At 37.5% G+C, this 27,177-nt stretch overlaps 1 protein-coding gene across 1 annotated transcript in view; it reads left to right on the top strand.

Moving 5' to 3' along the window:
* Positions 1 to 27,177, top strand: part of ACSBG1 (acyl-CoA synthetase bubblegum family member 1) — a 415,596-nt gene that overhangs the window by 45,982 nt on the left and 342,437 nt on the right. Inside the window, exon 2 of the mRNA XM_044077462.1 lies at positions 25,512 to 25,597. Coding sequence (XP_043933397.1) covers positions 25,512 to 25,597 — 86 coding nt within the window. The remainder of the gene's footprint in view (positions 1 to 25,511; positions 25,598 to 27,177) is intronic.

Below are 27,177 nucleotides of genomic sequence, written 5' to 3'. Positions count from 1 at the left end.
TCACAATAAATCTGAAAGAAGCATTCTTCTATATTGTAGTATGTTTATAAAGAGTACTGCTGGTCTTTTTGGTTCTGATGTCACTAAGGTGTTCTGATATGCGTAGCTTTAAAGGTCTAGATGTTTGGCCTACGTATAAACCAGAGCAGGTACATGTTGCAAGGTAGATGACCCAGTCCATGCCACAATTTGCAAAGAACCCAATGTCGTATACATTCCCAGTATTATTACTGGTGAATTCTTTGGATTTGGTCACACTCCTGCAATGAGTACAATGGCCACAAGGGATGCAACCCACAAGTAAGTTACTAGTCAAGGTTTTTTGAGTGGAGTCTGATTTGGTCTTACAACTGTGTTTATAATGACTAATCTGTGAGCCTAAATTCCTACCCCTCCAAAATGAAAAGAAACATCTGTCTTGTAAAAAAGTTGAAAGATTGGCATCCGCAAGGAGTGTGTTCCAGTGTCTCTGTACATTGTTCAATAACAGATCAGTGTTTCTCCTATAAGTAGTCACTAAACAAATCAATGATTGATTCCCTGGTTTCTTCTCTTTGTACCTCAAAAGGTCCTTCCTGCTGAGTGTAGATACCCAATTATTAGTACTGAGGATATTACCCATTTTGTAACCCCTATTCCTGAATCCTGTAGTTAGATCATCCTTAACGTGTTCATAGGTATTTGGATGTGAACATATATGTTTCATCTTTAGGAATTGGGATTTTGGAATATTCCTGCAAATATGTGGTGGTGAAAGCTGGAGGCATGGAGAAGAGAGTTATATTGTGGATATTTTCGATAGACCTCTGTTTCTAAAATGTGGTCAACATTCCTAGTGATCAGGATGTCCAAACAGGTGATTTGTTGAGAGCTGTAATTGGCTGTAAATTGGATGCCCCATTTATTATCATTAAGATACCAAACAAATTCTATTAAATATTCTTCATCAGATCACCATACCATCCAGCAATCGTCAAAGAACCTTCTCCAAATGTTAATCTCATCTAGATAGATGTTATGTGTGTTATCATATATCAAGAACTCCTCCACATATGCCATAAACAGGTCGGCATAAATGGGGGCAAAAGAGGCCCCCATTGCTGTGCCCTGGACTTGCCAATAGCATTTGTCCTGATAGAAGAAAGTGTTTTTGGTTACCACATGTTCCGCAAGGCAAATTAAGAAAGTATTAAAACCTGTAGGATAGAGTTCTGATTTATTTAATCAGTATTCAAGTGCCTCTAATCCCGCCCTGTGTGGAATGCTGGAATATAGTGCTGAGACATCCAGAGTGCATAATAGCCATCCCAGTTCTAGCTGCATGTCTGAAACAATTTGGAGAAATTCCGTGGTGTTTTGAATTCTTGAACGTGCTCATCTGAGTAGGGGCTGCAGGTATTGCGCGAGGAATTGTGAAAGGCGTTCTGTAATTGAGCCCCAACTTGAAACAATGGACCTGCCTGGTGAATTGTTAAGATCCTTATGTATTTTTGGGAGGAAGCAAATGTATTGACTCATAGGATGTGAAACGGTTAAGTGATATAAAGTAGTGTTCAAGATGATACCCTCCTCCTTGGCTGGCCACAAAAACTGGTCAATCTGTTTCTTACATCTAAAGGTAGGATTTAACAGCACACAGGTGTAATATCACCCATTGTTAAGATGTTTAATTGCTTCTGCATTATATTGTATCCAGTTCATCACAACCACAGCCCCACCCTTGTCAACAGGTAAAATGACCAATTCCTTGTTGTTTACCAATTCTTGTAAAGCTTGAATTTCAATCTTTGAGAGATTATTAGCTTTATATTGGGATTCTCTTGAATGAAAATGTAAATCCTTTAGAATAGATGTTTGAAACATTTGTACCTTAGGATGCATAGGGGGTGTAAAATTTGATTTGTGATATTTGAAGCCCCCCCTCATGTTCAGGGTTGTCAGATGATTGAAAATATAACCTTAGGTTAAGCAATCTACAAAAGGATATAATATCCTGTGCAAGAGTATCTTCGGAGACAAAGAAGCCAGGTATAAAATTCAAACCTTTATTCAATATTTTTATTTGGATATTTGACAGAGGTACTGTAGAAATATTCAACACATTGTTGTTAGTAGTTATTTATGAATTAGCAGTTTCAGTAATCCCTCCATGTTTCCTCCCTCCCCTCCTCTGTCTCACCCTAAAGGGGTTGGTGTATTGCTTCTTTTGGACAATGGAGAGTCTAGGGTGTGCTATGTGTCAGGTTCAGTTGCTGATGAGGATTCTTCCCCAGATGTATCGTAGCTAGATGATGTGGGTCTTTTAAGGATCGACCTAGGTCTCTTCTGTTTGCCCACCTTCCTGCCATCGTTTTCAAACCTAACTTGTTTTTTGTTGTTGCTAAATGGGTTGCCCCTATCATAATCAGCTAGGTCCCTCTGGAATTTCTGCATTTTCCTTACTATAAGCTGCTGTTCAAGATTAAGAAGGTCTTTACTAAGTTTGTTCAGGTATGTATCATACAATGGTAAGCCTTCAAATGTCTTGGTTTCCTCACACAATCTAGTTACTTCAGCTGTGTCCTTCTCTATAGTGCAGTCATAATAGGAGGCCAAAACCCCCACAAACCCCATAGATGCTTGTTGCTGAGCCGTGGCTCACTGTTCCACTAGTTCGGTATCCATCTTACTCACCAGAGGTTGTATGTGTACCCTAAGGCCCCTGGCTGATATTCCCTTAGTCATATATGCTTTGAACAATTTGGAGTGCCACACATTGGTCTGTAAGGACCTCATATGTTTCATTAAGTTTTGAAAGTAGGCTTCACAGGTATCCTCCAGTGTCAAAGAATTCAAACTATTATTAGGGTTATTGTTTTGGCCCAAACCAAACACCCCCAGATCATACCGATCTGCTGATAATCCCTGTAATATGCTTGTCAAATCCATGGGGAATAGATGGTCTATACCAGTTTTATATATATATATATATATATATATATATATATGTATATATATATATATATGTGTGTATATGCTATATGTATAAATGATCCAGTATAAAGATAGATTAATATCTCCTTAAGTAAATTTGAGGTTATAAACCACCAAATGGTATAAGAATTGCATGAGCCCAGAGATGTATTGGTACCTAGAAATACATGTAGATAAATAACAATAAATAGGAAGGGCCCAATATATAGTATCAGCCACTGATAATTGGGAGGTACATGAACCAAATCCTATTTCAGGCCCCCAAATCACAATAATTATAGTTATTCAAACCTATTTGAAAAGATGTTCAAGAACCACAGCAGCAATGCTACGTTAATTTAAATGAGATTCACACACCTTTCGTGATAGATTCCAAAACCTGAGAAATGGACAATAATAGCCCTTGCTATTTGATCCTTAAGCAGGAATCCATTTCATAACACAATGAATTACTTTTGAATTGTTATAACTATTAAGAAGAGTAGTATAGCAATGCTATGTCCATTTCATTATATTTAGGTTCATAGGTTCATAGGTAGGTACTAGGCTATCGGCCCTAGGGCCCATACAAGCCTAGCCAAAAAAATGTAGCTGACTTTCGCCACCGAAGAAAATTATTTTCCTGTGCCCCTGTCAAGCAGAGCCACAGAAGTGATCCCCGGGGTGAATTTCCTATTTCCCATCCAATCATCAAGATTTTTCTTGGAGAGTGCTAATGAGCAACTCTGTTTGACATAGATAGGTAGTCTGTTCCAGAGTATGGGAAGTCTCTGGGACAGGAATCTATCCCTCCAGCATGTTCTGTTTATTGTGCTGACAAGGTTTAGGTCCCTAGAGCGTGTAGCTCGGAGGGATTGGGATTTCTTTAAGTGGAGCATGTCCAACATCTCTGGGTTTGACATAGCTTTGTATGTTAGGCAGAGGTCACCCCTGAGTAGGCGATATGCGATGGAGTAAAGCTGTAGTTTTTTGAGACAGTCTGCATAGGGCATCTGTTTGAGGCCAGTAATCCTCTTTGTGAGGTATTTCTGTGGTCTTTCCAGTTGTTGTAGATGTCTTGTGAGGTACGATGTCTTGTGAGTTACATACCAAAAGGGGCGTTGTACTCTGTAATGGGTCTAATGAGTGATGAGTAGAGGGGAACAATGACCTCTTTTTTTCTGGATGAAAATCCTTTTGTGATGAGATAAGCCACTGTGGCGATGTGATTATCAAAGGAGAGACTACTATCCACCTGTGTCTCAAGGTCTCATCACATTTTCGGCATTAAGTAGACTACCAGCTATGTGGTAGTTCATGGGTACAGAGTTTTTACCAAAGGGGATGACAATACACTTTTTGGCATTGAGCTTCAGGCCATGGCTTTGACACCAGGTATCTATCTCAGTGAGGCCCTTTTGTAGTTTGTCCACATCGTTAGGAGTTTCGATTATGGCTCCTAGTTTGCAGTCATCTGCAAACTTTGTTAGCCAAAGACCTTCTGTGTTGGCCTGCACTTCAGAGAAGTAGATACCAAACATTAGAGGACCCAGGACTGAACCCTGTGGTACTCCACTTTTCACTGGTCTGATGTCGGATTTGGAATCCGCTACTTTCACAGTGTGGGTTTTGTCCGTGAGCCAGTTGGCAACCCATCTTGTGACATAGGGATTTATACCTAGTTTAGTGAGCTTATCTATAATTCCAGAGTGGGGGATGGTGTCAAAAGCCTTGGCGAGATCTAGATAAGCTGTGTGAACCATTTTACCCTCATCTATGGCTTTGATGACTGCTTCAAATAAGTCATTCAGGTTTAGGAGACATGATCTGCCTTTTACAAATCCAAACTGTCTTTGTTTATGAGTTCCACAATGATACATTCCATGGCCTTGCAGACCAGGCTTGTCAGGGTAATGGGGTGGTAGTTCCCGGGGTCCGTCGTGGCTCCCCCTGTATGGAGTGGGATAACCGTCGTGGTGCGCCATTCAGTGGGTACAAAGCCTGAGATGAGGCTATGATTGAACATGGTACTTAGGTAGGGTGCCAGTTCATTCTGTAGTTCGTGTAGAATGCAGCCTGGGATATTGTCAGGTCCCATGGATGCTGTGTTCTTGGCTTTGGAGAGTGTGTTTTTTACCTGTGCAGCCGTGATTATAGGAACTTTGCATTCTTCCGGTATAAAGATGAGCCCTCTAGGGGGTGAGAGGGGGGTAAAGTTAGCACTGAACCTATCTGCTAGGATGTTGGAAATATCAGTTGGTTCTGTATATTTAGTGCCATTGTGCTGTAACTCAGAGCAGATCTGAGTGTTCCCATTTAGATTCTTGACATAGCTATAGAATGCTTTGTGGTTGTCTTTAGAGTAAGTGGCAATTTTGTTTTCGTAACTAGCTTTGGAGGATTTTATGAGGGATCTCAGCTTCTTACTGAGGTTGACCAGGGAGTTCCTCCAGTCATGGGATTTTACTCTTTTTTGCAAAAGTTTCTTTCTTCTGTTGTAGACTTTGTTTATGGCAGAGGACCACCAGATTGGCTTCCTTTTTTTGGAGGATAACAGCTTGGTTCTATTAGGGATAGCATGATCCATGCACTCGTGTAAGTGCTTATAAAGTGCATTTGTGTAGGATTCAGCAGTCATACCTCTATTGTCCGTCTGCATGGGTGTCATGAAGTTTGCCACTTCTGTCTTAAGAAGTGTGAAGTTGGCTTTGGAAAAGATTTTTATGATGGTTTCCCTAATTGGGGGTGGGATGTGGATGTCTAGGCTGATTAGCTTGTGGTCGGATCTGACCAATGAGGAATTGACCTCTGGTGTGGAACACCGGTTTCCCATGTTGGTAATGCTTAGGTCTAGGATATTGCTGCCCCTGGTGGGGGTGTGAATAAGTTGATCCAAGGCGTTAGAATTTATGAATTCTAGAAAACGTTGAGCAAATGAGTTGGGACATGAGTAGTTTCCCAGTTAATGGTGGGGTAGTTGAAATCGCCCATTATTAGGGTGTTGGGTTGTACCCTAATACTTTTCAGTGTATCAAGAAATGAGGAGTGTGAATCCTGGGGCATGGTGGGGGATCTGTAGCAAGCTACAATTTGGATTGTGGTCTTGCCCAGAGTTAGTTGTACTTGGATAATATTGGATGCATTATGCTGTGCAACTAGCCTGGAGGTGTGGATATCCTTAATGAATATGGACACGCCTCTGCCTTTAGTGCTTCTTTCTGGGTTAGGTGGCCGAAAGGTGTGGTATGAATTGAAGCCTGGTAATGCAGGGGTGCTCTCTGGAGCTTTGAACCAGGTCTCTGTCACTGCACAGATGTCAATGTTCTCCATTTTAAGGAGTGCCTCGAGTGAGTGCATTTTGAGGTTTAGACTTCTAGCATTGAGTAGCATTACCCTCAGATTTTGATTTTAACCATTCAAACTACTTAAATGAACAATAATAGCCTTTGCTGTATATTAAGTGGCATATAATGCTGATATATATAAGGCCCCTGACCAAATTTCTAATAGCTAGTATAAAATAAGACCAACAAGTCTGGGTTCAAGCAATGACTCCGTTGGTGTTATACATCTTATTATACAAGTCAGTATCCCTGGATCTGTTTGTTATACATATAGAAAACATAATCATACAGTCAATCAAATCCCTAAATGTTAATCAAATACTCCCACTACAAATATTTAAAGGATAAGTAACAGATCCCATATATCCAATGGGTCAGTTTATTAAAGAATGGTCATCAGCTCCACCAAATCCCTAAATATTGATAAATACTACCACAATATATATTGAGAATAAACAGCAGATCCTATATGTTCAAAAGTGGAGAGGGACAACTGATTCCTAATCAATCAAGAACTATCAATAAAAAGCACAATCAAAGTTTGTCCCTGTTATGTAGCACAAGCACTCATTTTTAAAGTGAAAAAGACCAGCAATCATGTAAAATGGCGACAATTCCCCATCTATGTGTAGCAATATGTGAGACCAAACAATGTTCCCTAATATTCTAGTATTAAACATACATGTATAAATGGTATCCTGTTCTTGCTGACATTCAAATATGAATAGCAGTAATTACGACTTCAAATAGGACCCCAAATCTTTGTTCGTATAACGTTCACACTAATATACAGTCAAAAGTTGTATAGTGAAAGGTATTCATGCGCTAATCCATGTTAAAGGTATCAGATGTTCTCAAAAATGCACGTACAGCATGTCAAGCGCCTCACCATAACAATATATCTTTCAATAAATCAGTTTGTATCAAAATATAATGCTACTCCTGCAAAACACGGCAATGAGGAATCACTGATGTAGATAAATCGTTAGCCTAAAGCATAACAGACAATTTAAAGTCCAAAAGCAGTTGGTCGCTGTAGAATCCAAGAGTAGAGGTCATTGTAATAGTGACTATTCAAACAAAAAAACACAAATTACTTACACTCGCCCAGTATATTAAATGGGACCCCAGAATTATATGTAAATGAGCACACCATCCCAAACTTAACCAACATCAATCCTCATCAGCAACTGACCCTGACACACAGCATGCCCCAGACTCTCCGTTGTCCAAAAGAAGCAATACACCAACCCCTTTAGGGTGAGACAGAGGAGGGGAGGGAAGAAACATTCCAAGAGTGGAAAATATGGAGGGACTACTCAAATTGCTAATTCAGAAATAACTGCTAACAACAATGTGTTAAATATTTCTACAGTACCTCTGTCAAATATCCAAATAAAAATATTGAATAAAGGTGTGAATTTTATACCTGGCTTCTTTGTCTCCAAAGATACTCTTGCACAGGATATATTATATCCTTTTGTAGATTGCTTAACCTAAGGTTATTTTCTCAGTCATCTGACAAACCTGAACATGATGAGGGCTTCAAATATCACAAATCAAATTTTACACCCCCTTTGAATCCTAATGTACAAATGTTTCAAACATCTATTCTAAAGGATTTACATTTTCATTCAAGGGAATTCCAATGTAAAGCTAATAACCTCTCAAAGATCGAAATTCAAGCTTTACAAGAATTGATGAAAAACAAGGAACTGGTCATTATACAGGCTGACAAGGGTGGGGCTGTGGTTGTGATGAATTGGATGCAATATAATGCAGAAGCAATTAAACAGATTATCAATGGGCGATATTACACCTGTATGCCGTTAGATACTACCTTTAGATTTAAGAAACAGATTGACCAGTTTTTGTGGTTAGCCAAGGAGGAGGGTATCATCTCGAACACCACTTTATATCACTTGACTGTTTCAGATACTATGAGTCAATACATTTACTTCCTCTCAAAAATACATAAGGATCTTAACAATCCACCAGGAAGGCCCATTGTTTCAAGCAGGGGCTCAATTACAGAATGCCTCTCACAATTCCTCACGCAATTCCTACAGCCCCTACTCAGATGGGTACGTTCAAGAATTTAAGACACCATGGAATTTCTCTAAATTGTTTCAGACATGCAACTAGAACCGGGATGGCTATTATGCACTCTGGATGTCTCGGCACTGTATACCAACATTCCACACAGGGCGGGATTAGAGGCACTTGAATACTGGTTAAATAAGTCAGAACTCTATCCTCCAGGCTTTAATACTTTGTTAATTTGCCTTGCGGAACATGTGCTAACCAAGAACGCTTTCTTTTATCAGGACAAATACTATTAGCAAGTCCAGGGCACAGCAATGGGGGCATCTTTTGCCTGCATTTATGCTGAGCTGTTTATGGCATATGTGGAGGAGTTCTTGATATATGATAACACACATAACATCTATCTAGATGAGACTGACATTTGGAGAAAGTTCCTTGATGATTGCTGGATGGTATGGAGATCTGATGAAGAATATTTAATGGAGTTTGTGGGCTATCTTAATGATAATAAATGGGGCATCCAATTTATAGCTAATTACAGCTCTCAACAAATCACCTATTTGGACGTCCTGATCACTAGGAATGTTGACCACACTTTAGAAATAGAGGTCTATCGAAAATATCCACAATATAACTCTCTTCTCCATGCCTCCAGCTTTCACCCACCACATATTTGCAGGAATATTCCAAAATCCCAACTCCCAAGGATGAAATATATATGTTCACATCTGAATACCTATAAACACTTTAAGAATGATCTAACTACAAAATTTAGGGATAGGGGTTACAAAATGGGTAATATCCTCAGTGCTAGTAATTGGGCATCTACACTCAACAGGAAGGACCTTTTGAGGTACAAAGAGAAGAAACCAGGGAATCAATCATTGATTTGTCTAGTGACTACTTATGGGAGAAACACTGATCTGTTATTGAGCAGTGTACAGAGACACTGGAACACACTCCTTGTGGATGCCAATCTTTCAACTTTTTTACAAGACAGATGTTTCTTTTCATTTCAGAGGGGTAGAAATTTAGACTCACAGCTTAGTCATTATAAACACAGTTGTAGGACCAAATCGGACTCCACTCAAAAAACCTTGACTGGTTACTTATTTGTGGGTTGCGTCCCTTGTGGCCATTGTACTCATTGCAGGAGTGTGACCAAATCCAAAGAATTCACCAGTAATAATACTGGGAATGTATACGACGTTGGGTTCTTTGCAAATTGTGGCATGGACTGGGTCATCTACCTTGCAACATGTACCTGCTCTGCTTTTTACGTAGGCCAAACGTCTAGACCTTTAAGGGTATGCATATCAGAACACCTTAGTGTCATCAGAACCAAAAAGACCAGCAATGCTCTTTATAAACATACTACGATACACAAGAATGCTTCTTTCAGATTTATTGTGATTGACAAAATTATGGGCAATAGGATGAATAAAGCCAGATGGCATACCATTTTGAATACTAAAGAAAAGAAATGGATCATCAAATTAGGTGACCTATTCCCATTGGGACTTAATGAGCATCTGTGAATGACCAATGAATTTTCAGATTATTTACATGTATACTATAAAATGGAGTAATTGGAGTTATGATTTCTATAGCACTGATGAAGGCTATGTTGACTTTATAGCCGAAACTGGTCTGTTTCTGTCTCTATTTTCATATTTGACATGAAATTTTAGTTATTAAACAGTTTGCCATAGCTTGCTGGTCTTATTTTTAGTATTGGATTATTGCTTTTTGGGGCAGTGCAGTTGCCGTACATGGAGGGACTCTTTTGCTGGTACAGGAGTTGTTTTCCCAGGCAGGGTAGTTAAAATCACCCAGTATTAGGGTGTTTGTTTGTATCTTAGTATTTTCCAGTATGTTTAGAAAGGTGTAGTGAGAATCTTGGGGCATGGTGGGGGATCTGTTACAAGCTACAATTTGTATTGCAGTCTTACCTAGTGTTAGTTGCACCTGGAGAATTTCAGATGCATTGTGTTGGGCAACCAGCCTGCAGGTGAGAATATCCTTGTTGAATATGGACACTCCTTCACCTTTAGTGTTTCGGTCCTGGTTTGGTGGCCGAAAAGTGTGGTATGAGTTGTAGCCTGGTATTGCAGGGAGCTTTGAACCAGGTCTCACTTACTGCACAGATATCAATGTTCTCCATGTTTAGGAGAGCCTTGAAAGAGTGCATCTTGAGGTTCAGACTTCTAGCATTGAGTAGCATTACCTTCAAATTTTGTTTGCTTGTACCCATTACGGTGGTAGTTTTGTCCTTTGAACCTTGCCTAAAAAAGGCACTATAGGGGTGGCCAGAGCCTTAGCCAGTGACCTGAATCCCAGGGGCAACTGGTGCAAACCATCTCTTGCAAAGCATCGTGGTTTGTCAATCATGTCATCCCAGGCAGAAGCTTAGCCAATTGTTGAAGTCAATCATTTTGTCCTTATACTGTGGTATCATTCTGGGCAATGGCAGGATGCTACTCAGGGCTAGGAGCATACTTGCCTGGGCTACATGATCCGAGAGCTGTCATTCACTCCAACATGGACAATGACAGAGTCATATTTGTACTTGTTGTGGAGTGACTTGAGTGCATGCATTATGTGGTGGATCCTGGCACCTGACAGGCAACTGACTGTAATTTTCTCCTTGTTCAGCCTGGTGAGTGGGACATCAGTGTGCCTGACTATAGAGTCACCTATGGCTAAAGTACTGGGTACGTTGTCTTGCCTAAGAGGCTGCTGTTGGGTGGCACACTGGTGTTGTGAGCTATGTGATGCTTTGGTTGTGTTTGGGGATGGTGTTTGCGTTTCAGCTTCAGAGGTCCTTGTTGCTTGGGCAGGTTCATGTTAAGAGCCTCAGCATATCTGGGTTTTGTGTTTCTATGTGTGGGATTTGGTGGTGTGAGTTTTGAAGGACTATGTGTAGTTTGAGGTATTGTGTGGGTGTTAACCTTCTCCTCTTGACTGTCTAGCACAATCTTGGCTGGAGAGAGCCTTGCTTCCAGTTTGGCTATGTAAGTGCATCTCTCTTAGGTAGTAGTGTTTGGTGGTAAGAGGAGAGGGTTGTCTGTGTACATGAGGTAGACAGGAGAAATCACTGGAAGTTGACCCTTAGACAAGCCTGGTTTGGTGGTTTCTTTGTGTAGTACAAGAGCTGTTTTCCCTTACTTTTTGGCAAGGTACTTGGAATTGTAGGCTGCCTAGTGCCTACGACTATTTTTTTCATTATTACCTAGGAGAGGTGAGTGCTTGTAACAAATTAAGGCTTCCTAGTGCTTTTTAGTGAGTTTTAGAGTAAGTGCTAGTCGCAGGTATAGAGATTTTAGTGCTACTACTGATAAACAGATTAGGCTGTGGTTACAAACTAGTTCCCAGAAAACAACCTTGTTTACAGATTTATCATATCCTTTTTATGAATGACTTACAACTGTATAATTTGACAGATGAAGAATTTAAAGCACAATTTCAAATGGTTAAAACTTTCCCAGATGATATGAGAATGGCATGTGGGCTTGATAAATGTGCAAAAGCAACATTTAAAGCAGGAAAGCTGAAACACCAAGAAAATACCAACATGGGACAAGAATCTGATATAAAGAAACTTCAGCTATTTTGAAATAGATAAAGGATCAACAATAAAATATGAAGAAATTTGAATAAAACTTGATAAAGAATACTTCAGAAGAGCAAAACTCATTCTGAAAACTGCCTTGACATCTAGGAATAAAATCCAAGCGATAAATCAGTTTACTGGATCGATTGGACATTAAAACAAGAAAAATGCTTCATGCTTATCAAATGATATATAAAAAATCAGTGTATACCAAGATTATATATCCTCACTCTGAAGGAGGTATGGCCTTCCTCAAAATTGATTACATGTGTAGATCTGTAACTGTGGGACTGCATACACATGTGCTGATCTCATCATATCTAAACATAGTGAACGTTTTAAAACATGAGGAGAAGTCTAAGATGACAACTTTGCTTAGTTTGGCAGAAACATTTTGCTGTCAAGATGAAATGTAAACCAAATCAAAAGTGGACAAAAAAATCAGACTACAATTGAATGTGCTAAAAACAAAAGAAATAATATAAAGAGAAGGATCAGATGAGAAAGAAAAAAATGTTGAAAATCCATAAATGTAGTGGCAAGTACCAAGATTTCCTGGAGCAACCTCATGTTGACCAAAAACTGACACACGGATAGTTAAGGAGAGGTGAATTGAAACTAAAAGCTGAAAGATTAATAATGGTAGCCCAGGATAGTGAAATACATACTCATCAGTTTACAAAATCGATTGAAAAGGTGGGAGAAACAGACAAGTGCAGGATCTGTAAAAATAAATAAATAAATAAATAACTGTAAACAGTCGCACATCTTTTTGCTGGGTGTGATACATTTATGGCAGAGGGTCTACTTACTGAAAGGCACAATACTGTGGCAAGACAGTTGCATTAGGGATTGTGCTAACACTTAAGTAAAAACACAAAGTCGCTGTTACCCAAAGGTCTGCTCCAAAGAAATACGAAAGATAGATGAATGAAGTAACACACTGGAGTCTGACCACCACAATAAATGGAATAATTTATTTCGGACAAGCGCTTTCACGTGTATCAAACACGCTTCTTCAGATCCTTAACAAAAGTGTTCTGCTGAGCTGTGCTTATATATACACACTGAGTCATTTCTCTTTAATTAAATAATACACTTGATCAATCATTCAATTAAACAAATGAAACAATTTAGAACAATTTAAAACCTTTGCAGCAAGAGCAGCATCAAGCTCCAGATAAAGCAACCCTATATATTTTGCTCAATAAGTTTGTATGAGAAGTTTGCATAAAAACATGACATGAACCATCATAGAAAACACCCTAAAACCGATCCTAACTATGATTTATGTTAAAAACATACATTTATTATAGTCGGTATAAAACAAAGTATGATTTATATAATAGTCTCAAGGTTAGTATATGGAATCAAGCACCTTGACCATGGAATAAAACAGGTACTAAAACTTGCGAGCATATACAGAATACTAACGCTGACAAGTTACTATCAACAAATACATTCTATCCAATGAGAAACCATATATTCTGTGTATAAATCACATAGAAATATATCTCTGAACCAAAAAATGTAACTCATACGAATATAAAAACTATAAAAACTGTCATATGAGGAACACAACCGTTGTAATCAATGATCATGTGGTGTAAAACATTAGAACAAATATAAATATAAATATAAAAATATAAAAAACTTATATTTGTTGAACCCTCTTCAAATGGAATGAGCAACCTTCTCATGGTTTAATAAATAAAGTGCTTGTGCATATAAATAATATAAAAGCATGATCGACTTAAGAAACAATTCGAAACTTATATAGGTTAACACAATATACCTCAAAAACAGGTTCGGAGCATAAATAGTAGAAGTTCAGTATGTGCGAATCAACAAATATATGATAAAAATCTAGACAACTGACTGCAAGCATAAGTATAAATGAACATAAAAATTAGCAAATGTACAAAGCTGTAATACAGAGTCAATGAAATTCAATAGACAAGCATATACTAACATATGTAAATACAAAACATTGCCCATATTATAGAATAACTTGTAAACATGTTATAAACATATAGCATGTTTACAAGTTATTCTATAATTTTAGATTTTTATCATATATTTGTTGATTCGCACATACTGAACTTCTACTATTTATGCTTCAAACCTGTTTTTGAGGTATATTGTGTTAACCTATATAAGTTTCGAATTGTTTCTTAAGTCGACTGCGTTTTTATATTATTTATATGCACAAGCACTTTATTTATTAAACCATGAGAAGGTTGCTCATTCCATTTGAAGAGGGTTCAACAAATATAAGTTTTTTATATTTTTATATTTATATTTATATTTGTTCTAATGTTTTACACCACATGATCATTGATTACAATGGTTGTGTTCCTCATATGACAGTTTTTATAGTTTTTATATTCGTATGAGTTACATTTTTTGGTTCAGAGATATATTTCTATGTGATTTATACACAGAATATATGGTTTCTCATTGGATAGAATGTATTTGTTGATAGTAACTTGTCAGTGTTAGTATTCTGTATATGCTCGCAAGTTTTAGTACCTGTTTTATTCCATGGTCAAGGTGCTTGATTCCATATACTAACCTTGAGACTATTATATAAATCATACTTTGTTTTATACCGGACTATAATAAATGTATGGTTTTTAACATAAATCATAGTTAGGAGCTTTTTTAGGGCGTTTTCTATGATGGTTCATGTCATGTTTTTATGCAAACTTCTCATACAAACTTATTGAGCAAAATATATAGGGTTGCTTTATCTGGAGCTTGATGCTGCTCTTGCTGCAAAGGTTTTAAATTGTTCTAAATTGTTTCATTTGTTTAATTGAATGATTGATCAAGTGTATTATTTAATTAAAGAGAAATGACTCAGTGTGTATATATAAGCACAGCTCAGCAGAACACTTTTGTTAAGGATCTGAAGAAGCGTTTTTGATACACGTGAAAGCGCTTGTCCGAAATAAATTATTCCATTTATTGTGGTGGTCAGACTCCAGTGTGTTACTTCATTGTGCTAACACTGCAACGTAGACATGGCTGAGAAGCATTGGAAACATGAACTACAAAGCATTTGAGAGAATGATGAAGTGTATTTCACATGGATAACCCTATCAAAAGTTCAAAAGATAGATGCGAGAAAAACAGATATAATAGTCTATGAAAAGAAGACAGAAGTAGTATTGATTATTGAAATTGCTACACCCAGTGACTACACTGTCTTACTTACAGAGAGACACAAAGTCAGAAAATATCAGGATTTTCAGGCAGAAGCAAGAACAATGTGGAAGAAAGATAATCAGACAGTTCCAATCGTAGTAGGAGCGATGAGTTTAATAAAACAGAATTTACAGTTGTATTTAGATACGCTAGTAATATATGTAACCCTGTGTGAATTTCAGCAGGAGGCAATTCTGGGCACATTGCAGGTGCTGAGAAGAGCACTCTTGGTTAACATCGAAGACTGACACAATACCAATTTCATGAACTATTATTGTACCCTGACTTAGGAACGATATCCATTCCTGTCATGGTATTAGAAACTTGAAACACTTGGAGAAATTAAAATGAGGGACAAACCTGCTTTTGTAACAGACTAGGGTATCAGTATAGTCTGTCTTTAAGAAAACAGTCCTGTCATATGATATTCAATCTGCCTTCCATGGATGATCTAAAACTATATCACTCATCTGGCAAAAAAACTGAGAGTAGCACTGCATGCTGTTAAAAGCTTTCAAGATGATAGAAGAATGACATTTGGTCTCAGCAAGTGTGTAAAAGCAACATTTATTACAGAAAACTGAAGCAAAAAAGCAGATGTAGAGAGGAATCTGATATAAAAGAACTGGAAAAAAGGGGAGTGTATAAATACCTGGGAATAGATGAAGAGGTAGCAATGGGTGGCCACAGTGGTGCAGCAGTTAGCATTGCCGCCTCACAGCAAGAGGTTCTCCGGTTTGATCCTCGACTGGGGTGCCTTCTGTGCGGAGTCTTCATGTCCTCCCTGTGGTCGTGTGGGTTTCCTCCAGCTGCTCCGGTTTCCTCAAACATCCCAAAGACATGCTGTAGGTGGATTTGACACTCTAAACTGGCCCTAGGCATAAGGGCGTGCATGTGTGTGCCTTCTGTGGAAGGTTGGGCACCAGGCTGGCAACTTGACACCATAAAACTCCACTGCCAATCATGAGCAGACAGGTGATCCACTGTGGCAACCCCTAACCAGGAAAAGAAGATGAAGAGGCAGCAATACAGCTGTGAACAAATTAGAACAAGTCTGAGTAAAGAATATTTTAGAAGATTAAACCTAATATTGAAAATGGTTTTGATAACTAGGAATAAAGTTCAAGCAAGAAATCAGTTTGCTTCCCTTGTTCTGTCTGCCAGCTTTGGTATGATCATTTGGCCCCAAAATTGTTCAGTGCATAAGATGGTAAGGCAAGAAAGCTGTTTCTTTTTACCAGCTGGTAAATAAAAAGAACATATTTGCAAAGATTATGGAACTCTCTGCATGATGAAGGCATGAGCCTTCTGAAGTTGGCTATATAAATAGGTCAGTGATAGTGTGACTGTATACATTGTCAGTGAAATCATCACATCCATGCAAAGTGGAAATCCTAAATTATAACGAAAACAAGTCTAAGTTGCCATCAGTGTTCAGATTAGCATAATCATTTAGGAAGGGAGCAGACATGATAATCAAACCAGACATGGATAAAAAGCAGATAGCAACAAAATGTGCTAAAAAGCCAAAAGAAACAGAGTCATAGCAAGGCCATCTAGAACCCAAGGCAATCCCCATACTGTGCCTGCCTCATCTCAAAGACCCAAAGTTGAGGCCCCAAAAAAGTCTTCTCAGATGAAACTGAACTGTATCAAAGGGCTTATACAATGTCTTCTTTACAGTTATAATAACAAAATGCTACTAAATACTTTCATTCAATGAGCTGCAATATCAGCCATGGCTTCTTACATGAATCCCTGCACTGTGCACATACCTCTTCATTAACTGCTGATCATGCTTCCTAACGGCTAGATCCTCAGCTGGATGTCCCATTCATCCTACCCTACGTACTGTACTGAAAGAGTGAATGTCAAGATTATAACCAAGAGAGAATGCCAAGATTATAACCAAGAGAGAATGCCAAGATTATAACCAAGAAAGAATGTCAAGATTATAACCAAGAGAGAATGTCAAGATTATAACCAAGAGAGAATGCCAAGATTATAACCAAGAGAGAATGCCAAGATTATAACCAAGAGAGAATGCCAAGATTATAACCAAGAGAGAATGCCAAGATTATAACCAAGAGAGAATGTCAAGATTATAACCAAGAGAGAATGCCAAGATTATAACCAAGAGAGAATGCCAAGATTATAACCAAGAGAGAATGCCAAGATTATAACCAAGAGAGAATGCCAAGATTATAACCAAGAGAGAATGTCAAGATTATAACCAAGAGAGAATGTCAAGAATATAACCAAGAGAGAATGTCAAGATTATAACCAAGAGAGAATGTCAAGATTATAACCAAGAGAGAATGCCAAGATTATAACCAAGAGAGAATGCCAAGATTATAACCAAGAGAGAATACCAAGACTATAACCAAGAGAGAATGTCAAGATTATAACCAAGAGAGAATGCCAAGATTATAACCAAGAGAGAATGTCAAGATTATAACCAAGAGAGAGTATCAAGATTATAACCAAGAGAGAATGTCAAGATTATAACCAAGAGAGAATGCCAAGATTATAACCAAGAGAGAATGCCAAGATTATAACCAAGAGAGAATGCCAAGATTATAACCAAGAGAGAATGTCAAGATTATAACCAAGAGAGAATGTCAAGATTATAACCAAGAGAGAATGTCAAGATTATAACCAAGAGAGAATGTCAAGACTATAACCACAAGAAAAGAAAACTGGAGAGCCCACAGTTATAGTGGAAAGTATGCCGAGCTGCTGGAACAACCACATGCTTGATGAAGAGATGCTGCTTGAATGGCTAAGGTGAGAAGAACGCAAGCCAAACGATAACAGTCTGGTAATGGCACCTGATATACAAGGCACTGCAGACATGCTGTTTCACAATATCCATAGCAGACGTAAGAGGCGCAGGCAAATGCAGTTTTTGCAGCACAGAATAAGAACAGTTGCAGATATTTTTCCAGGATGTGATATTCCTCTAATTGTAGTTTTGTATACTGAAAGCCACAGTAATGTGGTAAAGTTGTTACACTGGGGGGCTACACAAACATTACAACATACAGGTGAATGACAGACAGTGGAAACATGAGCCAGAAATAATTACTGATAATGAAGTGATGGTCATGTGGGATCATCCAACAACTGAGAAAGCAAATGCAATAAAAAACAGAAATTGTTGTGAAAGATGACAGACCCAGCATTGATTATCAAAGTAACTCCACCCAATGGCATAGTGTCTTATGTAGTGACAAACATAAATTTATAAATTATCAAGTTATGAAAGCAGAAACAAGAGCAATATGGAATAACAGCACCCATACATTTCCAGTGGAAGTAGGACCAAGTGGGCTAATACAAAATAATTTCCTGCTATACTTACAGTGGATCTATTTTGGAAGCTTGAATTTTCAAAACTTCGAACTTTATATGTTCGAGACTATAACATCAACATTTTGAAAGCTCAAAACTTCAATAAAAAAAATAAAAACAAACATTTTTTTTTACATTTAAGCAGGAGGGCAAGGCCCCCTGCATTCCCACATCCCCTGCTAATTAAACATACCAACTTTGAGATCACACTACAGTGAAGAAAACATAAAATTTTCTGTTCCATACTGTATGGCAATCTCCATTTAAACTGTTTGAAGTTTCAAAACTTCGATCTTATGGTCTCGGCCATATGAAGTTCAAAGTTTTGAAGCTTCGAGCTTCCAAAGTAGACCCACTTGCAGTAGATTACTAATACAGGTGACCAAATACATATGAATTGCATAAGGAGGCTATTCTGAGTACATTGTCAGTACTGAAAAGAGACAACATCAAAGCCTGAAGCAAAACTGATTTCATGGGTTTAATTATGCCCTGACTTAGGAATGAGGTTTATTAATGTCACAATATTAAAGAAAAAACTTAAACATTTGGAAAAATTAAATCAAGGACAAACCTGGGGGGTCATTCTGGACAGCACAGTGGTGCAGCGGTGGCATTGTTCCCTCACAGCAAGAGGTTCTCCAGTTTGATTCTTGGCTGGAGTGCTTTCTGTGTGGCGTCTGCATGTCCTCCCTGTGTTTGTGTGTATTTCCTCCGGTTTCCTCCTATGTTACAAACACATCCATTGGGAGCATTTGTCCCCGGGCCGCCACTGAAAATTGGCTTTGTTCCAAGTCAGACTTTCCCAGTTAACAAATGTTAATTAAATAAAATAAATAAATTCTGCTCTCCACTCTTGATAGAGATCATGATAAATCACCTTTTACTTAAGTATAAAATCAGACTCCAGCATACATAAATCACCCTTCTTAGACTTCATCATTGGATACTGTGATGCAATGCATTATATGATTGTAAAACAAAACTTGGTTATTGTTCTTAGTGGCTGAAATAAATCTACTCAGGATATCATCACATAGTACTATAGGAATGTTAACTTTTGCATATGGGAACATATTAAAACAGAATATAAAGTTAAATTAAAAAAAAATTAGAATCACAAAATTAATTAGATATGCAGTAGAAATCAGGGTCACTTCTTAGCTTTTGGAAATGAACCCAGTTGTAAAAGCTAGTCTAGATTAAATAAAGGAGAAAAACTACTTGCTAAAGATCTCACATTTTCCAAGTCTAAGAACTCAGCTTGCTATCAAAAAAAATGAAAACAATCTACAGTCATTTTAATTATATCAGAATAAAAAAAAACACAGACAAAATTGTAAATGAAACATATCAATAAAAATGAAGTCATCATCCATTTGCATGACATAGCAAAAGTACTTGCAGAAAAAGATGTACAAGTTTCACTTTAAGTAAATGCATATGCCTTGCTTTAGATCCAAGGGAGAGAAATCCCTTATATAACCACATATATGATAACTGATGCACAAATAAAGCTAATAACTCATTCCATGGGAGCAGATAATGCATCTTGTGGTTTCTTGTACAGAAACCAGGTAAATAGCTAAATCTCTATCAAGGTTTTTAAAAATGCTAGCATGTAAACATGTTCCCAATGTTTGGTGATGGGCTGCAGTGGTATGAGTTCACATACAGGGTGGCCACATCAGAAACAAATAACTTTAGATGACCTAACCTAATCAGGATTTTATCTAAAATTAGCAACATAGGTTCATAAATAGAGCTTATCCAGAACAATACAAGACACCAGTTTTTGTTAGCTGTGGAACAGTATGGGCTTTTTAGAGGGAGATTTTGCCAATTGAATCTTTTCAACAATGAAGTATAACAACAATTCCTGGAGTACTAATAGGGCAAGTATTTTATCTTAATCCTGCTAAGGCATTCAGCACTATTCTGGATAGGAGAATGGCTGGAGAATTAAATGCATTAAATGTCGCTCCTCATATACTTCAATGCGTACAACAGTAATTGTGCAACTGGATATAAAAAGTCTGGGTGAGAGGGATTGCCAGCAGTGTCCTACAGGTTCTTTACTGGGGTAGGTTTTTTTTGGACTTCTCTTGTCATATAAATATGGGAAATAGGTTCTAGATAGCCAGATATGCTGAGGATTGCAAACTGTGTAACATAAATGCTTCAGTAAAAGATGTCAAAACTCTCCAAAGAGTTCTGCTAAAAATACATACCTAGTGCAGTTTGACTTCATATAGCATATCAGTAAATATAACACTGTCAGACTTGGCTGACAAAATGTAAAAAAAATTATAATTGCAAAATGATTACATGAAGCTTGGGGAGATCAAATAACTCTCCATTTTTATCCAGGTCTATATTATAACATCGAAGTCTTAAAACTTCGAATGTTATAATATCGAACCCTATTTACCGAATGCTGAAAATAGCGGAGCTGCAGAATATTGAATACTTTCCTAGGCAAAGTATTTGGTGGCCGTTTCTGCAGCTTCACTATTTCCTCGACTGTGGAGCGAAGGTTACGGACATGGTTATGGTAAGTGTGCGAATGAAGGTGAATGTGCGATAGGGACCTTAGGGTTAGGGAGTGGGTAAGGTGAGTGTGCGATAGGGACTTTAGGGTTAGGGAGCGGGTAAGGTGAGTGTGCGATAGTTAGGGACCTTAGGGTTAGGGAGCGGGTAAGGTGAGTGTGCGGTAGTTATGGACCTTAGGGTTAGGGTTGGGTTAAGGTAAGTGGATAGCTAGTAGTGTATGTATGGTTTAGTGTAGGGTTTTGTGAAGTGTATGTGTGTGGATTTTTTATTTTGGTGTGCTTGTGTTGTGTGTATGTTTGTCGGAACAGCAAATTTTTTCCCCGGGAAAAAATTCGCTATTCTGAGTGTTCGATGTTATGGTCTTTCGATCAAAATGGTTTGATATTATAACATTCGAAGTTTTACGACTTTGATGTTATAATATAGACCCTTTTATCCATTGAGTTACTGACAAAACAAGACAAAAACATTAGGAGAACAGCCCTAAACTAGGGATACATGCTAGTGCTATCAACCTAGAACTTCTCAAAAAATTTCCGGTTTTAAGAGGAATGGAGCAAATGTGTGGCTTCTCCCTAAAATCTGGATAATTGAGAGGTATATAGGCTTCTCTGCATTTATTAAGCTATTACTGATTGCATGTAGAAACTTATTCCATAATCTCAGATGTCATTGCGTGATGTTTCTGCCTTTTTTTTTTCACTGTTTTTTGCTCCCACCAGGGCCTTGCCCAATGTTTCTCCTAGCTTTGCCTCATTGGCCTATTTATTTTAGAAAAATGGGAGGAAGGTATGCTTGGGCTAGAAGAGAGCCCTATGACCCATTCATTCCTCCTTGGGAATCTTATCAGCTCTCTGCTCCCTAGCAAAAGCTGGTCAGCAAGAAGCAGGCCAATTTGCAAGTCCTGTGAGTGGACTTCACTCTCACCCTAGGAGCAGTCCCTCCCTCCCTCCCTCTTCTGTGGATCCTCTGATTTCACAATTGCTACCTCATGATGGTAAGCTTTTCTTCACACAATGGAGTCTTGTCAGCTATTAAGTGCAAATCCAATTATGTTAGCAGGTACTTGGTTGACTCAGAAGTCCACTGGATGTACACCTAGTGCTCAGGCATTTAAAAATATGGTCTTTACAATCATTAAGTTGCCTGGCTAGTGCATTTGTCAACCTACCATGTTTTATGTCAAGTAAGTGTTCACCGATCCTGTTCTTAAAGTGTCTACTTGTCTTACCTATATAATTTTATTGTAGGTGATACCAACAGAATGAAAGGGAATTATAAGTGCAGTAGGTGTATGTTTTGTCCACACATTTTAGAAACGATGAAAAGTTTCTCCTGAATGGTAAAACCATTATGATAAATGAACATTATAATTGCAATTCCCAAAATGTTGTTTATATAGCAAAGTGTCAAAATTGTCCTGCATTTTATATAGGTAAGACAAGTAGACACTTTAAGAATAGGATAGGCGACATAAAACATGATAGGTTAACACATGCACTAGCCAGGCACCTTAATGACTCTAAGTATCATATTTTTAAATTTTTATATTTTTAAATTTTTAGTAATACAGCATTTGGAAAAGGACCCACAGGGAAGATGTCTGGATATACATCTTGATGTTAGTGAATTGAGATGGCAGTTGCGATGCAATGCAACAGTATATCCGGGCATCAATGAAGCCATTAGTATTTCCAGTATCCTAAAGTTAAAAAACATTTTAGGTTAATTCCTAATGGGTCCTTCTCTGTATAATAAAATAATTTGTTCTTATAGACCTTTCATAGAATTTTATATATATTTATTTATGAACTTTTTATGTAGATATTTATTTATGGTTTTTAATACCATGCTTTAATAAGTATGTTTTTTAACTAAATGGTTATGTATTCATTGTATTTTATCATCAAACATTTTTTACTTCTGTAATTAATGGTTAACTTGTTGTACAGTTAATTTAGTTAAGTAATTATTAATTAACCTAATAGGGAATCATTATTGTTTATTGTGTGTAATTATATAAGGCTGGGTTTGGTTTTGGAAATTGTTCTGATGAAGTCCCTGTGATTTGGAGGAAGAAAGCACTTAACGTGGATTAATTGTGGTCAGTAAAATTGGTTGTTTGTTCAAGCTGTGGTTGCCTTGGTTATATAGTTTTTGGACATTTGGTTCCTTGGTATGTGATACAATACCCCACTCAGGTATTGTGGATAAACTCTCAGAACTAAGAATAAATTCCTATATAACTTGCTGGATTTCTGGCTGGCTCACAGATAGGTCCCAAAAAAGGCAGGATACCGGTCAACAACAGAGTACCCCAGGACTCTGTATTGGCCTTGCTTCTGTTTGGCATCTACTTATCTGAAGTAAAGGCTAATGTCAAAGACTCTGGCTCAGTAAGTTCACAAATGACTGTAAGTTGAGAGGTGCCATAGATTCTCTCCATGACAGCAACATCATACAAGAGGGTCTAACACAATCAAATGGCTGGTACCAAAACCCACAAATTAAAACTCATCCAGAAGAAATGCATGATAGTGCCCTTTTGGAAATCACCAACTCATGCTAATTACTTCATCAATAAAACACCTCTAAGAGTTGACCTGAGAGTTAGGGATCTGGGAACATATGTGGACAGTATTCTGGCCTTCAACCCACGTGTAGCCAAGACAGTAAGAAAATCATTCTATGTCAGCCACCTCATAAGCAAAGGTATGGCATCCAGGTCACAGGAGGTTATAAGACACTCTGCTCAGCCCTTATCAGACTCATCATAGAGTACGTTGCCCCCTTTGGCATGTACCTAACCAGGCACGTAAAACAGTTGGAACACCCTCAAAGGTTCCTCACCAGGAGAATCCAGGGTATGAATACCCTGTCCTACACAGATGGCCTTAAAGCCCTATCTCTGTTATCAGTCTTCTGTAGGTTACTGAGAGGCAATCTATGACTAGCATATAAGGCATCCTCAGATCCAGCTCTGACGAATCTCTTGCAAATCTGCAAAGTCAACAGTACCAGAAGCACTAGATTCAAGTACCTGAACTTTGCCTGTGACATAAATAGAAAATGCTGGAGAAACCAATATGTGTTTCAAAGGATCACCAAACTATGGAATAAGGTCCTCAACTATGTGAAACAGAGTTCACCCCTGATCCTATTCAAAACATACCTTGATAACTGGATGGGAAATCACAAATTCACCCCAGTCTGGTCCCATGTTTCTGGTGAACAGATGTTGACAGCAAGTAAATGAATCCCCACCTAGCATACTCCCCCATGTAACCCTCTAGTACCTCTTTACTAACATGCCCCCAGCCAATAGTGTAGCTAGGTTGGGGTGTGAGGGGCAACTACCCTGGGCGCACAGTGTTGGAAGGGTGTTATAAGCAGATTCTGATTTTTTTTAATGCAATACTGGCTTCTAAAAGCTGATATTGCATTTGTGGTCAAATCTGAGCACTGTAGCACTCCTTGTGTGGTCTAAACTGTATGAACCGCTAGCTACAGTTTAAGAGTAAAAAAAAAAAAATGTTTCTTTTTAACTAAAACCTGAGTGCTGTAGTTTTCTGTGCAGGTAGGCTATAAACTGCAGCAACTGTTTACTACATTTGTAGTTGCTACAGTTTGAAAAGAATAATTTTTTTTAAATATTTTTTTTAACTAAAACATGAGCACAGTACTGCTCCATTTTACATTTTCTTATATGTGCATGTTTATTTATATTCTTGTATCATTTCTTTTAAAACTAATTGGTGGGAAATTAATGATATATTATGGTTGACTGGCTGTATCTTGTGATCTCATGAATTTTTCTATTTAATAAAATGTTATTCATTTGTTATTGAGAGTACACTGAGGATGGATTTTTAATCCGAAAGCTTTGTTGTTTCAATAAAAGTTTTTTTAAAGTTGTGGAACTCATTTTTTCTTGGATACCTGGCTGGTGTGCCAGTAGAAGGAATGTCTGTTTTCTTTTCTCTTCAATGGAAGAGCTGGGGGGTGTATATCTAACTGCAATAAGCTGATCACTTAGAATGTAGTGGTCGGCTTATTATATTAATGTCCTTTTTGTTGCGGGGAGGGGAGCTGGTTCATAGTACCAACCCATGGCAGTGGTTGAACCAGCTATGCTACTGCTCCCACCATATAGGTCTTCAAGGAGCTCTGGGACAAAATTGGGTTGGATTGCATGGCTAGTTTTGTAAAGACCCTGGTGGTTGTCAGCCTAGTATAAATCTATGAACCTATTATACTGTACAACAGGAAAGCAACTAGCATATTGTAATATGTGCATACTAGCAGCTTATTAGCATGTGTTTGGTTCTTTGAATTTCAGTAAGGTAGTATCTTAACACAAGAAAATGACCACTGTTTTTAATTAATGCTTAATACTGCCATATAACCATATTTTATTTTATTTTGTTTTTAAACAATAGGAGGAACTCTTTAAAAGGGGAAAATGTAAGAGAACCCACTGTTTCCCAGAATGGGAAAAACTGTAAAATCCAGGAGAACTGTACTGGTAAGGAGCAAATAAACATTTAATATATTGTCAAAATTGTTCCATAAAACTCATTTGCACAGTAAGAAGTACTTCAACAGATACATTTCAATACAATCTTTTTTTTCATTTTTTTTTCGTATCCTTGGTATGTGTTGTGTATAACTCATTTATCTAAGTGTCTTTCAAGATTTCTAACCTGTGGCATTTATTTGATTTTCCCTTTTCTATAATCTCTCAGCAGAAAGTATGAAGTGCTTTTCTGCCTTGAATTTCTTATGCTATAGCTGTGATATGGCATTTAGTGATAAAACTGATATTGCTTCACTGTTTTTGATTCCAGCAAGGATATATTACATAAGAAACTGCGTGTTCAGGTAAGAATGGGGAACCAGCAAACTAATGCTTTTGGTTAGGCATCTTGATATTATTACAGTACAGCAATAATTAAACAAGTAATACAAAGTTAAAGAATAAAGTAAGTAACCAAGGATATGAATATAAACAACTGAGCTATGCAACAAGTAACAAAGTTTGCAAAAATGGTGGGCCCATAAGGAGTAGTAAGAAACAAGGCAGGTCATGTTGTAACTATTCATAAAATAAATCCAATTCACACAGCAACACAATAGCTTGCAACACAAAAATCACTCACATCACTAAAATGAAATTTTTTGTAGAGTGGCTCCACCCCCTACCCCCCTCAATACGGGGCATCTGTACCACACATCCCTCTAAATATATTATCTCTGAGGTACACAAATGCAGAGATAAAGAGGCACAATAAAAAACACACTTCTTTTTTTTTGAGTTGTGTAGTCTCAAAGAAGCCATTCAACACATATAATAAAAAAAATATATTAAAAGAAATTAAAAGTGTTGAGATGTTGACAGCACAAACAGGCAGTCACATATCAATAACAGTTTAAGTACCAGCTAAGCAGCAGCTGGCAGTCTTTTTTTATTATTACTTTAAACCAAGTGGGCAAGTTAGGAATTATAAATATTATATGTATGATTTATTGAACAGAATAATAAATTAGGTAATCTGAATATTCTGCATGATTTATTGAACAGAATAATAAATTAGGTAATCTGAATATTCTGTATGATTTATTGAACAGAATAATAAATTAGGCAATCTGAATATTCTGTATGATTTATTGAACAGAATAATAAGGGCAGTGCAGGCTACAGGAAAACCCAGACAATCAACTCAGAAACAGGCAAAGAATCAATCAGGAAAACAAAATGCATACAAGTTACATTTCTTTTTTATATATATGCATAAGAAACATGTTTATTGAATTATCACTTATGACATCGGCAATCATACATTTATACAAATGAAAAAAAACATATTGACATATTTTCAATTGCAAACATTATGCATCATGAATAATCTTCTATTCAGTCATTGTCCCTCCTACATTACATAGCTCAGTTAATTCACGCCTTCCCTTAAACCTTATTCCTCCTCCAGAACATTATTCTGCATATATTGTTCTCACAATTCCCATTTTTTTCTATGTAATTTGCTCCTACCCTTTCCAGTTATTTTATCTGTGTTACTATATTCTGTACTTTTACTTGCCTGGTTT

This window comes from Protopterus annectens, chromosome 7.part0 (genome assembly GCF_019279795.1).
Source record: "Protopterus annectens isolate FY-2018-M chromosome 7.part0, PAN1.0, whole genome shotgun sequence".
Taxonomy (NCBI): domain Eukaryota; kingdom Metazoa; phylum Chordata; order Ceratodontiformes; family Protopteridae; genus Protopterus; species Protopterus annectens.
Note: the sequence above shows the minus strand (reverse complement) of the source record. Positions and strands in the feature narration are given on the sequence as shown.